This window comes from Eulemur rufifrons, chromosome 29 (genome assembly GCF_041146395.1).
Source record: "Eulemur rufifrons isolate Redbay chromosome 29, OSU_ERuf_1, whole genome shotgun sequence".
NCBI classification, from domain to species: domain Eukaryota; kingdom Metazoa; phylum Chordata; class Mammalia; order Primates; family Lemuridae; genus Eulemur; species Eulemur rufifrons.
The window spans coordinates 8,195,958-8,212,755 of NC_091011.1; the positions used below are offsets into that span (position 1 = coordinate 8,195,958).

Sequence of the window (16,798 nt, forward strand, 5' to 3'; positions counted from 1 at the left end):
TTTATCTTCAAAAAAGGGTACTCAGTCAGAGAACACCTAGAAATCGCAACGCTCCTTATGGATCTGAAGGTCCATCATTGTTTGCTAGTAATCTTATTTTTTGCTATTCTTAGCAGACTTTGTCAAAGCTGAAAATAAATACTTTGGGTAATTTAAAGATATGTAAATTGACAACTCTATTTTTTTTTAACTTTTGAAATGGGAAAATCAGAAATTTCATGATAAATAAAGAAATAAATATTCATTGTTACTTTTTGAACTCTATATAAATAAACTATTTTAAAATCTGCATTATCAAGATTTTAGAACTTTGATTTTTTTATTCTAGAATAGACTTTGGTTTTCCTTCCTAACTAAAGCAGGTAAAATGGTGATACAATCACAAATGGATAATATAAAAACTCACCACTCAAATTCTCTAAACAAAATGTAGAGATGAATGTTTGCGATTCGAAGGTGGCCTGAGGTCCTCCCACCCTTTCTTCCCATTGTGGGGTGCAGAATCCAATCTGGCTGGGAATCCTAACCCATTTGAGGTCCCAGAACACTTTGTGTGGTCTGGTGAAAGAGTGACGATGTTCCTTGGAAAAGGTACACCCATGTGGATTTACAGGAGACTCAGAAAGTGAAATCAGTAGCTCTTTGTCCCCAGTTGGATGTGGTAGGGTAAGAGTTGACTTTGAAGTAGCTCAAGTCTAGTGTACTGGGTAGAAGTTCACCACGAACAATGCAGTGGGGTTGCAGGTGTGTGCATGGAGACAGTGGGCTGAGGGTTTGACCTTCACCTGACGGGAGTCATCGAACGAGGAGCCTGAATAAATGCAGGAACAGGAGGCAATGAAAGAAGGAACAGGAGTTGATGGTTTCCCCAATGGAATATAGGCGAGTTCCAAATGTGGCAAACTACATCACAGCATGGCCCAGATGGCCAAGGCATTTCCAAAACATTACCAAATTTGGTTTTAGATCTGCTGGTCCCCTGAGGAAAATAGCTTTTCTTTTTCCTCTGAGCCCCAAATTGACCTCATTTAACCTTTAGGAAAAAAAATCTGAAAAGTCACCAGCTTGGCTGATATCTCCCTGACTCCCACGATAAGGAATGACTCCACACTCTCCCCCACCCGGGGCGTCCTCACCATCGCTCACCTTTCCCGCACCAAGTTACCTTCCTCCATGAGCTCACCCCCAGTTCCCTTTCTTCCCTTCGAATATGATCTAGAAAGTGGACATTTCTGCACACCAGACACCCACCCCAAGGCTCAGTCTCTTTTTTCAAACTGTGATAAAATATACATGACAAAATTTACCATCTTAATCATTTTTCAGTGTACAGTTCAGTAGCGGTAGTGTTAAGTACATTCACAACATTGTACCACCATCACCACCACCCAACTCCAGAACTTTCTCATCATCCTAAACAGAAACTCTGTCCGCAATAAACACTCTCTCTCCATTTCCCCTGCCGCAGCCTCTGGCAACCACCATTATACTTTCTGTCTCTGTGAATTTGACTGCTCTAAGGATCTCACATAAGTGGAATTGTACAATTTTCGTCCTTTCATTTCTTGGTTATTTTACTTAGCATAATGTCTTCAAGTTTCATCCATGCTACAATATGTGTCAGAATTTCCCTCCTTTTGAAATCTGAATACTATTCCATGGTATGGATATACCACATTTTGCTTATTCATTCACTGATTGATAGGTACTTAGGTAGCTTCCACCCTTTGGCTATTGTGAATTCTAGACTATAAATACGGGTGTGTAATTCTCTCATCAACACCTTGCTTTCAGTTATTTTAGGGCTCAGTCCAAGTGCTTCTTGCTCTTGCCAGAAGTCTCTTCTGGTGAAATCACTTTTCTATCTTGTCCACCCCCACGAGCTCATCCGGCCTCTCCAGACCTTCCTTGAGAAAGCCTGTGACCATGCTCACCCTGTCCCGTTTGTCACGTCTCCCCTGTCCCAGAGCAGTGCTTTTGGAAATCTTTATCATTTGGCCAAGTGATTAATCACCAGCATCCAGAGCTGCTGGAAGCAGAAAGAATCAGAAAATTAATGAAAACCTCATCCGAAAGAGATCCAAGGGTCCAAACAAGAGGAGCCATATCTGTCTACAAGCTTAAGCTGCAAAGTCGTCATTGGAAGTGGGAGACAGAGCCAGGAAGCAGTAGCCTGAGAGAGGCAGGGGTGGACATGGACCAAACTACACAATGGAATACCATTCAGCCTTAAAAAAAAAAAAAAGGAATCCTGCCATATGTGACAACATGGACAAACCTGGGAACCTGAAGGACATTATCCTCTGTGAAATAAGCCAGTCACAGAAAGACAAATATTAATAACACATGATACCACTTACAGGAGGAATCTAAAATAGTCAAACTCATAGAAGCAGCGAGTGGAATGGTTGTAGTCAGGGCCTGGAGAAGGGGAATATGGGGAGATATTTGTCAAAGGGTACACAGTTCCAGGTACAGAAGATGAATAAGTCCCAGAGATCTGCCACAAAACATGGTGTTTACAGTTAACAATACTGTATTGTACACTTACAAATGTGACAAGATGGCAGATCTTATGTTAAATGTTCTTGAAAGTAACAGAAAGAAGGAAGGAAGGAAGGAGAGAAAGAGAGAGAGAGAGAGGAAGAAAGAGAAAGAGAAAGAAAGAAAGAAAGACAGAAAGAGAAAGAAAGAAAGAGAGAAAGGGAAAGAGAAAGAGAGAAAGGGAAAGAGAAAGAAAGAGAAAGAGAAAGAGAAAGGGAAGGGGAAGAGGGCAGTGAAGGGAGAAAGGGGGAAAGAAAGAGAAAGGAAAACTGCCTCCTACCTGCTTACAACCCACCTACATTTTACTTATAGTTCTGTTTCTTCAGTCCCTCCTAGGAAGAATAGAATGCAAAGGAAGAGTGGGAAGAAAAGATTATTCATCACCAAAACTATTAAATGAAATTCTTTCAGCCAACATCCTGCTGGTTTGCTCCCAAAACGTGTCTCCGTCCCTGCTATGTAGTTGTATGCTCCCACCCAAAGTATTTGGGTTCTTTTTCTTTTAGTAAACTATTTGGCATATTGAAAAAAATAAAACATATAGTCAATTTTTATAGTTTCTTGAATTACAAAAGGAATGCATTTTCAATGCAGAGAAATTAAAAACAGAGAAAATCATAACACACATAATTCCACATAAACTTCAATAATTTGGTACCTAGACCAAATTATGTATGTTTTTAAAAAATTCTAAACTGAATATTGTTACATTGTATGTCTTGTTTCATAGACAGCTTTGGGCTCAGGGCAGCATATGATCTACCTTACTGCACATCACTGTATATTCCTGTGAAATAGGATTCTCTCGTATGTTTCATTTTTTCCCCTATGGCTAGAGCTTTCATCTCAGTTAAACTTCGAGTCCACAACAAACAGCTCCAGGGACGCCAACAGCTACAGGGCGGAGCTGAGGCCCCATTGCCTCCCACCGGCACTGTCCCTGCTGTGCTGAGAACACAAGTGTCCCAGGAGTCAGGAGTGAGTGTCCCAGCTCCAGGGGCCCCTCAGCCGTGTCTGTTAGCAGGGGAGGCTCACCGGGGTCCTGGATGGAGGTCACTCTGCGTGTGTCTTCCTCCCCTCTCCTCTCACCTCTCATGATGCCACGCAGCCCTCTCCCCTCCTGCTCCTACCACGTCAGTGTCTCCTCGGAGACTAGAGCATTCTCACAGGCACCCAGTTATGCCGCCATCTTAAATAATAATAACCCTAATAATAATCATCATCAGACCCCGAAGCCCACTTCCCCTGGCAGCCACAGCTGCTGCTCCACTGCATTGAAACCTCACTCAGTCCTGCTTCAAAAGCCGCGGAGTTGGAACAGAACTCTTCTTTGATCTCTCTCTCTCTCTCCTCTCCACCCCAGCCCTTTTTTTCTTTCCTGAACTTTGCTCTCCCTGGACCAGGGCCTCTCTCTCTGCTCTGGCCCAACTCATCGCGCTTCTCTGCTTGCAGTCTGGATGAAAGAATTTGCTCACATAGGGCTTTGGTCTATTGATTGGAATTCCACAGTGGGATGTGGGGGAAAAGCCCCAACTGAATACCAAGAGTTTCTTTGCCCTATATATGAAAATATTGCCCTGGGATCCTTCTGCCTCGAGTCCTGGTGGTTGAGGGGGAATCAGATCATTCTTCGTCCCTGGACACATTTTATCTTCCTCTTAACATTGCCAAGGGTAGCACATTTTTATTCATCTTTGTCCTTGTAGCATTCTTTTTTTTTTGTCCTTGGAGTTCAAGACATCCAGCATTTTACATCTAGATAAAGGTTTCTTCTTCTGGATTTCATGTGTCATGCAGTGAGTGCTTACTCTGCAAATCCAGGCTTTTCTTCTCCTTGGCAAACGGTGGTTCCATTTTGCCTTTTGCTCCTCTCAGGGGCAGCAACCGTCTATAAGCCCATGGCTGTCCATCACCTGCAGGCCAGGTGTTGCCACCTGCTCACCTCCATCCTGGGGATTTCCTTTGTCATGGTCCTCCAGGTCTCGGACGCTCTGCTGATGTCAGGCTCTGCCTCTTTTGCTCATGACCTCTGTGTCACGCATCTTAAATTGACATCACACCTGTGTTTTATAACATTCCTTTCTTGTTGCTTAGCTTCTTTTCAATATCCAACTGCGTCTCATCCAGTTTCCTTCAAACTTGGGCTTTCTCAACTCGTTTTTTTATACCTTGTTTCCTAGAATCCACCTTTTCTTAAATTTTATTCAAAGTGCCAAGACGATGCAATCTAAACTTTTTAAAAATCGATCACATTTCCAATGTATCCTCTCTCTCTCTCTCTCTCTCTCTCTACCTCTTGAGGGCCCTATATTCCTACTTTAATGTACAATAATCTTTTCAATAATCCGCATTATTTTTATGTTTACCCATCCTTAAATGATGCATGAGCTCTCCAAGTCTGGAATGTGTTTTTGCAAACAGAATGAACTGGGTTTTTTTCCTTCTATCCCTCCATTTTCATTTGTACATGATAGAATCTCTTTCTTCAGTTCTTAATTTTAAAAGTTAGATACCAGTTGCTTTGGAAAGTATAAGGCCCAAGTCACAAGTAATTTCAGCAAGAAAATATAATACCATCAAAATGTTATTTCTAAATAATAAAATAAACATTTGGTTTAAGTGCTATTATTGCTTCTTTATGACCTGAACCAAAAAGGTAAAGGTACGCATACCTCTCTCCCTGCTAACACAGCAGGGAAAATCCTTTGTCCTCAGTGGCCCTCCCTGCAATCAGTACACTCACCCCCAGACCTCCAGGGCGTGTCTGTCACACCAGGGAAGAAGCCACATCACATCGGGAGGAACCACATACCTGGGACACCATCGACAGCCCTGGGTTTGGAGGCGGCCCCACCCCCAACACACCCACTCCAGCGGCCGTTGGTCTCTGCCTGCTTCTCTCCGGGTTCTGCCGCCTGCTCACCTGCCGCTGGCTGGGTGCTCTATCCCTTAGCTTCTGCTGTCCGTCTGAGGTCCCCTGAGCTCCCCTGAGCTCCCCACTCTTTGTTGCTTAGCGGCCGATGGCACCACAGTCCCCCGAGACCCTCCTGCCTTCACCCCCTCATGCCCACCTTCGCCAAACACTCGATCTTGGGAATCAGGATCTTTTCTGTGTAGTGAACAGAAGGCCACTTGTTGGGGAGACTTGCAGTGGGCTGAATGGATTGTCATATGCATGCCACCCTGGCTAACCCCTCCTGTGGCCTTTGACCTTTCACCCTGGATGCAGAAACATCATGTTTCCCTCAAATATTCACAGCTCCTTTTAAAATATGTCCTAAGACTTCCCTTTCTAATGTCTTCCTTAAGGAATAAACAATTATTCTAATATTCATGTATATTGGTTGAAATGGTTTCTAAGGTTTATTTTGTTATCTTATAAAGTGCAAAATTCTTACCAGGAATCAAGTTGCTGAAGTACCATCCACACAGAAAATAAAGGCTTGAATCAAACAGAATCATCCAGCAAACCCAGCCAAATGTCATGCCCCCTTGTTCTGGAGCCTGGTACATATTATTCCACTGAATCCCTGGCAGGAAGAAAAAGGTCAGAGTTAGAACTGTGCATCCTCTTTTACTGTAGATTTTGGTAAGATGAATTCATTAACTCTAGAAGCTCCAGTAAAGCTGAATACAGATAAAACAAAAGGAAGGTCAATACCATTGGCCATAACTCTCCAAAGAAAATGTTAACTTGTACAATCTTACATCTATTTCAATATCGGGTGGAATGACCATTAACGACATTCAAATATCTAACATTTGAACATTTTTAAAGGTCACTTTACTTATATCTAGTTTTATTTACCCAACTAAAAAAGACTTCATACTTTGGAAAAATAGCATATTTTTTAAAAAAGATAAAGAAGGTTCCTTGAGAACCCAAACTCTGAATTATATAACTCTCTCCACTTTTAGAAAATATCTAAATAGGATATATACGATCTGGGGTGAGAAAGAATCATTATTTTATGACAATATGTTTGTGATTTATTGCTGGATTAAAATATAATTTAAGAAAAATATCCCCCTTTCTAAATTTCCCTAGTGCTAGGCTCAAGCTCATTAAATTGGATGTTTTAATCATTGATTAAATACTTGTTGGAATTTGGAGTAAAATATTCGAATGGTCTAACACTGTCCATTTTTCTTTTTTATCTTCTTGGTCCAATTTATTTTAGAGATTGGGTCAAAGAATACAAAAGAAACCATTCAGGATTACTCATCTGTTAAAGGACATTTAAATATGTTTTACAGAAAAAGTCTAAGAACTCTAAGGCCAGTGAAAATTAACTGGATAACACAACAGTAGCTGGAGTTGAGTTTTATTTATGGCATATGTTTTGCCTGTGTTTATAAAACACACCCTAAAAACCATACAAACATGTAAGAAATGCATGTCTGCTCTAGTTTAGGATTTTAGTTGTCAAAAATCTCAATAAAGTGAAAAATGCTGCCAACAATTTTTTTAATCATTTTAAGCTGTATCATAGAAAAATGGAGGAGATAATTGTGCTCTATTCTGTGTTGGTTAGACCTATTTCTGGATCCTGACATTCAGGAAGGCTCTAGAAAATACGGGGGCAAAGATGAGAGTCAACAAATATGTGGACAGTTGTCATGTGAAAGAGGGAATTAGAAAGAAGGAACTAAAAAAATGGGATCCGGAAATATGGATCCAAATTCAGTAATAGTCTAACACTGTAGTCCCCAACCCCCAGGCCATGGACCACAGCCTATTAGGAATAGGGCCACATCACTGCCTGAGCTCTGCCTCCCCACACCCCAACCCTGTCCATGGAAAAATGATCTTCCATGAAACTTAGGAACCAGGCTGCACAGTAGGAGGTGAGCAGCAGGTGAGCCAGCAAAGCTTCATCTGTATTTACAGTTGCTCCCCTGCTCCCCATCACTCACATCATCCCCTGAGCTCTGCCTCCCTCCCACCCTGTCCATGGAAAAATTATCCTTTATGAAAGCAATCCCTGGTGCCAAAAAGGTTGGGGACCGCTGGTCTAACAGATGGATGTGTATGGGCTCCTCATTCTTGGAAGAATTCTGAAGGTCCTGAAGCTGGCCTTATGCATTGGCTGGGTGGCTGACCTGGAAAGTATCTGAAGCAAAGGATGCCATGATCACTCTTGGTTGTTCTCAAACCTGAGCCAACTAGACGGTGGGAGGTGTTTGCATCAGCAAAACCAAATATCCGTAGCTCATTCCAAATGTTCCACTTGGTAATGAAGACTTTCTGCTGTATCACTTTCAACATAAATATAAATTTCCCAAAACATGAGTCACTCAGAGTCACTTTTTAAAAATGTATTCTCTTACCTGCCTCTTGTCCTTCCAAGAATGTAATGAAAAATACTCCTTGTCCAAAGGCAGTTGTTGAGAGGAAACACTACCCACAGATTGATGGAGTGAGGAGAAAAACAGCACATTAGTTTTACATTGGAACCGCAGAAAACCCGCAACACTCAATTCGCAGAGAAGCTGCGACACCTTCTGACGCTGATGCCAAACCATTGCTTCAGGCGGTGATTTAAATATTTGAACCTGAAAGACTGAGCAGAATGTCAGCCCACTCTGAAAAGCATGATAACAAGCTAGTTTTTAACGTTAAAAGGAATTATTTCTCTTTACTACAATGTTTGAAGTGTCATAAATCCAATGCACTGTATATAGAAATGTGTAACACAAAACAGTGGAAAACAGAATACAGCAATTTACTGTTTTTTATTATTAAGTGAATGCCCTGGAGCACACCGCAGGCAGACTGGTGGAATATATACTCTATTCTTCGCTAGAAAGAGAGTGTATTGAGCAAAAATATTATTCTATCTCTAGTAGAGAGGTCCTATGTCAGAAAAAGAAAAGCCCATTGAAAAAGTATCTTATATTTAAAATTACAATGTATTAGAGTTAGATATTTTTTACTTGCTAGAAAACATTTGAATATGTAAAATGAAAATCAAATTTTATATGCATAGAACCCTTAAATATAAGGACTGAAGTAAAAACAACAACAGCATTTAATAATCAGGCCAGATCACGGATGATCCCCTTTCTGCGTGTAAGGAGTGTGTGAGGGAGGGGCACTGAATGGTGCCACTTGGGTTAATTATTCTGAAAATGCCTAATTAACACTCACACGAAATTATTGGTTCTCAGTTATTACAGGTGTTACATAAGCTAATTAAAACTGATGAACACATATCAACGGACAAAATACTGATGGAATTTAACTGCTTTTTCATTATGCGTGAATATCACCATATACACACAACATAGGTGTGGTTTATTGAAGAAAAATGGTTTGGCTTCCACAGAAATATTTTACTCTAAGGCTTTAAATAAGCAGCGAAGGCAACCCACTCCCAGTGAGTGGGTGATACACTGGGGCTGTCGTGAGATCTGTGCTGGACGAACTGGCTTCTAAAGGCCTTTAAATACCCCTTGGCAGCCTTGAGATGCTACATCTCCTTGACCCCGCCCCAAAGTCTCCCTTAGTGATTTCAGCCCCACCTCCCAACAGACTGATATTTGTCTTGAGTGTAACGCAAATGTTTACAGCTATGCCACTGGCTCTGCGAAAGAGACCGCTTTAATAATGAGTTGTTCATCCCTCCTTCAACATATGTGTCAGGCACGTGCTTGCCAGGAAATAGTCATAAAAGGATGGATACATTTCTATCTTCTGCATATTTTATGTAATGGACCCAAAAGTATTGTCATACATTTTCAGGAGGTACATTTTAAATGGATGAGCAACTCTGACATTGCTAAGGAAGAGATTTTTCCACTTAATGTGATGTAATTCATGGTGTTGTAAGAAAAATGCTTATTTTTTACTTCTAAAATAGCTTTAGAAATCTATTTCTTTCCATGCATGAAACAAAGAGAAACTGAAGTTATATGCTTCCTCAAGGATGCCGCTGATTTCCCAGACTCTGCAAAGAGTCCCCATTCCATAAAAAATAGCAATTCTCAATGGGCTGTCATTCAGCAAAACCATTGTAATTTCAGTGAACTACAGCTGCAAGGTTCACATCTGCGGGCAGGATAAAGAAAGTAGAGATCAGAAAGCCCGTGGAGATCTGAACGTGATAAATTAAAAAGTTGAGGCTAGTGGTTTTGATTTGTTGGAGGTGTGGCAGTTCTGTTTTATTTTGCCTTTTTAGAAAACAACTCACTTACCAGAAATGTCTGAATGACAAAACTTAATTGGTTACGTAGGACCAACAGAACTATGTAGGGCAGAAAGCTGATCATGTATGCCAGGCTGGTACAAAGGGCCGCTGTATTGGCTTGGCTGAAAAACGCACTCAAGAAGTAACTCAGCATGACGACCGACACCCCAAAATCCAGGAGAAAGAGGAAAATAATAAAGGCGTTGCTATGCGCAAAGATGCCACTTATTTTCAGAATGGTGGCCAGAGCAGCACTGCTTATGGTCAGCACAGCCGTGTTCTCCAGAAACCAGGCCAGGAAATGGATCGTTGGGTGCACGCCCATCATCCGCATGTACTGTCAAGAGAGAAAACCCAGGTCACCACAGCAGCGGATACTTCAGGAAGAACAGGTCATGCAGTGGGAGAGAGAAAGGTGAACGAGCATTGCCAGCAAAGTCAGCCCTGCGTAGGGCAGTGGAAAGGACATGCCTTCCCAGAGCTCCGCATTTGATTCTCACAAGCACCTTAGGTCATTCACCACTCTCGAGAACTCGGACGAGGAGATGTTAAAATAATCTCACTGGCAAGAACACACAGCAAGAATGGGTAGGAGTACGTAACTTAGACCTCAGACTTGGTCAACTGCAGTCTCATTGTGCTTTCACATTTATTTGGGGTTCATTGTTTTTGTTTTAATTTTTGTTTTTTGATTTTCATTTTGTCTTTTTTTTTTTTTTTTAATAAAGACAGAAAAACAAAACAGGGAAATACTGGTCCTTGAGCTCTTCAGTTTGGAGGGTCACTGCATACGTCTTAGAATACGCTTTGCAGAATAACCCTGTTCAAAGTAATAAAATAAAATTAATTCATTCGCTAAACCTACCATTTGCTCATCTATCACATCGTGATTCCTTGAGTATGGGGCTGATTACTTGTGATTTGAGGACAATCAGTTCTGAATCGTGCAGCCCGGGTTACCCCCTGGTCGGGTATAGCCCAGCAAGCCTAATATTCACCAGGTCCCTGTGCTGAGGGACTAAACTGAATCCGGGAAGAAACACACAAGTCTATAAGTAAACAGGTTGTAAATAGGTAAATAACATGCAGAACAGTAATGTAAGTTCTATGCAGTACTTGTAAAATTGAATGAAAAGCACATTTTATTTTACCACACTGTTCCTTCACTTTAATAGATATAAAACAAGTAAACTGCACACCATTGCCTCATGGCTTCTGCAGGAATAGGTGGGGAGTCAGGTCTTTACCAGATTCTTTTACAAACTTTCATTCTTAAAAGTAGCTCTGATAGTTTCAAGTTTTAACAATATTAGGACAAAAGTAGCAAGGCTCTACATGAAGAATTCTTTTATTTTTCCATTTTTTAAATTTCAAAATATTAAGAGGGTACAAGTGTTTTTGTTACACGGATACCTTATATAATGCTTAAGTCAGGGCTTTTAGTGTGCCCACCACCAGAACAGTGTTCATTGTACCCCACAGGTAAGTTTTTACCCCTCACCCCCTCACATCCTCTTTCTTGGTTTCCAATGTCCTTTACATGTCTCTGTGCCCCTGTGTGCCCATAATTTAGCTCTCAATTATGAGACAGAACATGTGGTGTTTGTCCATTCCTGAGATACTTCACTTAGGATAATGGTCTCTAGTTCCATCCAAGTTGCTGTGAAAGACATTATTTCATTGGTTTTTATGGCTGAGTAGTACTCCATGGTATACATACACCACATTTTCTTTATCCATTCATGAATTGATGGGTACTTAGGTTTATTCCACATATTTGAAATTGTGCATTGTGCTTCAATAAACATTGGAGTGCAGGTGTCTTTTTGATAAAATGATTTCTTTTTCTTTGGGTAATGGGATTGCTGGATAGAATAGTAAGTCTGCATTTTTTTCTGTGAGGAATCTCCATACTGTTTTCCATAGAGGTTGTACTAACTTGCAGTCCCACCAACAGTGCATAAGCATTCCTTTCTCTCTGCATCCATGCCAGCATCTATTGTTTTCTGACTTTTTAATAATGACCATTCTGACAGGGATAAGGTGGTATCTCATTTTGGTTTTATTAATAATTTGCATTTCCCTAATGATTAGTGATATTGACCATTTTTTCATATTATTTTAAGCCATTTGCCTATCTTCTTTTGAAAAATTTCTGTTCACATCTTTTGCCCACTTTTTAATGGGGTTGTCTGTTTTTTTCATGCTCCTTTGTTTGGGCAGATTCTGGATATTAACCCTTTTATCAGATGTATAGATTGTGAATATTTTCTCCCATTCTATAGGTTGTCTATTAATTCTGTTATTTCTTTTGCTGTGCAGAAGCTTTTTAATTTAATCAAGTCCCATTTATTTATTTTTGTTGTTGTTGTTGTTGTTGTTGTATTTGCTTTTGGGGCCTTCGTCATAAATTCTTTGCCTAAGCTGATATCTAGAAGAGATTTTCTTCTAGAATTTTTATGGTTTCATTCCTTACATTTAAGTCTCCTTTCACCTCCTTGGTTAAATATATTCCCAGATACTTTATTTTCTTTACAGCTATTGTAAATTGTATTGAGTCTTGATTTGATGTTCACCTTAACTATAATATTATTAGTACATAGAAATGGTACTGATTTTTGTATAGTGATTTCATAACCTGAGACTTTGCTGACTTTATTTATCAATTCCAGGAGACTCTTGGTGGAGTCTTTGTGGTTTTCAAAATTTAAGATAATATGGTCAGCAAACAGGGATAGTTTGACCTCCTCTTTCCCAATATGGATACCCTTTATTTCTTTCTCTTGACTGATTACTCTGGCTAGGACTTCTAGTACTATGCTGAATAGAAGTGGTGACAGTGGGCACCCTTGTCTTGTTCCAGTTCTTAGGGGGAATGCTTTCAACTTTTCCACACTCAGTGTGATGTTGGCTGTGAGTTTGTCATATATGGCTTTTATAATTTTGAGATATGTTCTTTCTGTGCCTAGTTTGTTGAGGATTTTTATAATGAAAGAGTGCTGGATTTATATTGAATACCTTTTCTGCATCTATTGAGATAATTACATGGTCTCTGTTTTTGCTTCTTTTTATATAGTGAATCACATTTATTCACTTGCATATGTTAAACCATCCTTTCATCTCTAGGATGAAACCCACCTGATCATGATGAATTATCTTTTGAATAGGTTGTTGAATTCAGTTTGTTAGTATTTTGTCGAAGATTTTTGCATCTATGTTAATAAGGAATCTAGGTCTGTAGTTTTCTTTTTTTGTTATTTCCTTTCCCACTTTTGGTATCAAGGTGATTACGGCTTCATAGAATAAGTTAGGGAGGATTCCCTTCTTCTCAATGTTATAAAGTAATTTCTATAGGATATTTATGAGTTTTTCTCTGTAGGTCTGGTAGAATTTGGCTGTCAATCTTTCTGGTACAGGGCCTTTTGTTGTTGGGAGATTTTTTTATTAATGCTTCAGTCTTGCTGCTTATTATTGGTGTGTTCGGGATCTCTAGTTCTTTCTGATTGAATCATGGAAGGTTATGTATTTCCAGGAATTTAACTATTTGCTTTACATATTCTAGTTTGTATCTGTAAAGGTTTTCACAGTATTCACAGGTGATATTTTGTATTTCTGTAGTATCAGTTGTAATTTCTCCTTTTTCATTTCTGATTGAGGTTATTTGAGTTCTTTCTATTTTATTTCTGTTTAATCCAGCTAGTGACCTATTGATTTTGTTTATCTTTTCAATGAGCTAACTGTTTTTGTTGTTGTTGATCCTTTTTTTTTTTTTTTCCATTTTGTTTAGTTCTGTTCTAAGCTTTGTTATTTATTTTCTTCTGCTGGCTTTGGGTTTGGTTTGCTCTTCTTTTACAAATTCCTTGAGATGTGTCATTAAGTTTTAATTTGGGATCTTTCTGTCTTATTGATGTAGGCATTTAAGGCTATGAACTTTCCTCATAGGACTGCCTTTGCCATATCCCATAGATTTTCAAAGCTTGTGTCTCATTTGTGTTTCATTCAAGGAACATTTTCATTTTTATTTTAATATCATCATTGACCCAAGGATCATTCAGCAGCAGTTTGCCTTATTTCTGTGACTTTGTGCAGAATGAGTGTTTCTCTTGGAATTGATTTCTAGTTTTATTCCACTGTGGTCTGAGAAGGTACATGGCATTATTTTGATTTTCTCAAATTTGCTGAGACTTGTTTTGTGGCCTAAGATATGATCAATCTTGGAAAATGCCCCATGTGCTGATGAGAAGAATGTATATTCCATACTTTTTAGGTAGAATGTTCTGTAAATATCTGTTAGGTCCATTTATTCTAGAGTCCCATTTAAGTCCAGTGGTTCTTTATTGATTTTCTGCTTTGATGATATGTCCAGTTCTGTCAGTAGGGTGTTGTCCCCAGTAATTATGATGCAACTGTTTATTTCTTTGCTTAGATCTAGTGGAGTTTGCTTTATGAATCTGGGAGCTCTTGAGTTAGGTGCATCTACATTTATGATTGTATGTCTTCTTGTCGAATTGATCCCTTTACCATTACATAATGACCATCCTTATCTTTTTTTTCTTTACCATTGTTACTTTAAAGTCTATTTTATCTCATGTAAGAATTACTACACCTGGTCACTTATGGTTTCCATTTGTATGGAATATTTTTCCCCTCCTTTTACCTTGAGTCTGCATGAGCCCTTGTGGTTAAACGTATTTCTTGAGGCAGCGTATAATTAGGGTATGTTTTTTCATCCATTCAGCTAGTCTATATCGTTTAAGTGGGGCATTCAGACTTTTCACATTCAGTATTAGTATTGATATGTGGGTTACTGTTCTGTTTATCATGTTGGATAATACCTTGTGGTTTTGTTTTCCCTGTTGTGCTATTGTTTTATTAGAGCTATGAGCTCTAACTTTTGGGTGTTTTTACACTGGTGAGTATCTACTGTGCTGCTCCAAGTATAATACAGTTCTGAGTATTTCCTGCAGGACAGATCTAGTAGGTAAGTGTTTGCTTACCTGGAAAGTACTTTATTTCTCCATTATTTAAGAAGTTTCATTTCTTAAAATTCTTAGGTGGCAATTGTTCTGTTTAAGAAGACTAAAAATGGGTCCCCAATCCTTTCTGGCTTGTAATTGTCTCCACTGAGAAGTCTGTCATTAGCTGATGGGTTTTTCCGTTGTAGGTTAGTTGTGACTTTCGTCTTGCAGGTTGTAGAATTTTCTCCTTCATTGTGACTTTGTGTCTTGGAGGTGATCTATTTGCTATAAATCTTCCTGGTGTTTGACAATCATCTTATATCTGGATATCTGAATCTCCAATGATACCAGGGAAATTTTCATCAATAATTTCCTCAAATATGTTTTCCATGCTTTTTGCTTTTTCTTCTTCTCCCTCAGGGATACCAGTAATTCTTATATTGGCCCACTTTGCATAGTCCCATACTTCTCTGAATGATTGTTCATTCTTCTTTACTGTTTATTCAACAATATTATTTGACTGACTGGGTTAGTTACAAAGCCTTGCCTTCAAGCTCTGAAATTTCTTCTGCTTGATCTAGCCTATTGTTGAAACTTTCTGCTATATTTCAAAATTCCCTAAATGACTCTTTCATTTCTTTATGTTCTATCTTTTTTTATGTTTTCTATCTCATTAGTGAGTTTTTCATTTTTTTAATTCATGTCCTAAAAAATTTTCTTGGCTTCTTTGTGTTGGTTTTCAACTTTCTCTTCAATCCCATTAATCTTACTTGCCATTCCCATTCTGAATTCCATCTCTCACATTTTGACAAATTTTTTTTAGATTGGGGTCCATTGCTGAAGACATTTTGTGATACCTAGGGCTGTGAAAACAGCTGTTTTTTTCATGGTGCCAGAGTTCTTATTCTGGTTCCTTCTCACCTGAAACCTCTTCTCTCAGCTCAAGACAGATAAGCTTACAGTGCACCTGTTCTCCTCTGCTGGGAACTCTCCTACTTAGTGCAAAGAAGGCGAGGTCCCTGGGTGGTTCACCTGTGTCCTACTCTGGAGGGCTGATCCAGCATGAGATGGGCAGAAGAACTGTCAGCATTTAACATTGTTTCTCTCCTGCCTCACCCTTCCCCTGTGGTTGTCACTGGAGGTCCCCATGGGGATCGCAAAGTGAATGAATGCCCCACCTAGTTCTGTCAGCAGTGGTGATTGTCAGCCTGGGCCAGCTTGAGAGCTGCTCTACTCAGATCTGTGGGCAACAACATTTGTCAGCCTATGCCATCTTGAGGGTAGCCTCACCCATGCCCACAGATGGCAACGATTGCCCATACTGGCTTGGGAGATGCCCCACTCAGATCCATGTGTGGTGGCATTTGTTGCCCTGTGTGACTTGAGCATAGACCCATTTGTGCCCTCCAGTCAGGGTGGACTGATGGCCTACGCCAACTTGAAGACTGCCCCACCCAGATCTGCAGTCAGCAGCATTTGTTGGCAAGCTGCTGACTTTAAGCACACCCTTGCCCATGCCTGCAGGTAGTGCTGATTGTCAGCTTGCACTGGCTCAAGAGCTCTCCTCCGGGTTAGATCTGCAGGTGGTAGCATTTGTTGGCTGGGCTCCAGCTTGAGCATATCCCTGCCCACATTGACAGGGTACAGTGATTGTCCAGGACCCCAGTGGCAGTGGGTCATGTAGCTCCTGCCCACAAGACTCACTAGAGTGCCTGGCTTCCCCACTCCCTCCCTCCCTCCAACAGACAAGCAGGGCCAATGGGGAGGTAGCAACAATGGATCTGACCCCTGGGTAGAGGTAGTGCTCCGAGTCTAGGATTTTAAAATGGCACCAGCCTCAATGCCCAGGGTTTGTGAGCCAGTGGGTCACCACTGTGGCATCTCTCCAGAGCAATGCTGCTGCACAGTCTCCAGATAGTTCCCCATGTCAGTCCTGCAGTTTTCTGCAGTAGAGGGTCCCTCTTGCAGCTTGGATAGGAATGATCGTGGGGGAAGTGCGAAGCCCCAGGATTTTCCCCTCTGTGCCTTCTCCACATGTGTGCTTATTTTCCCTGTATACCTCCAAACCACAGAACAGGTCACCTCTCTTCCTGCTCCTTCACTTTG

General features: G+C 40.3%; 1 protein-coding gene across 1 annotated transcript in view; it reads right to left on the bottom strand.

The window, feature by feature from the left end:
* ABCA13 (ATP binding cassette subfamily A member 13) overlaps window positions 1-16,798 on the bottom strand; it is a 459,896-nt gene that overhangs the window by 254,513 nt on the left and 188,585 nt on the right. The window contains 3 exon segments of the mRNA XM_069462020.1: window positions 5,943-6,074; window positions 7,876-7,945; window positions 9,742-10,071. Of these exon segments, the coding sequence (XP_069318121.1) occupies window positions 5,943-6,074; window positions 7,876-7,945; window positions 9,742-10,071 (532 nt within the window).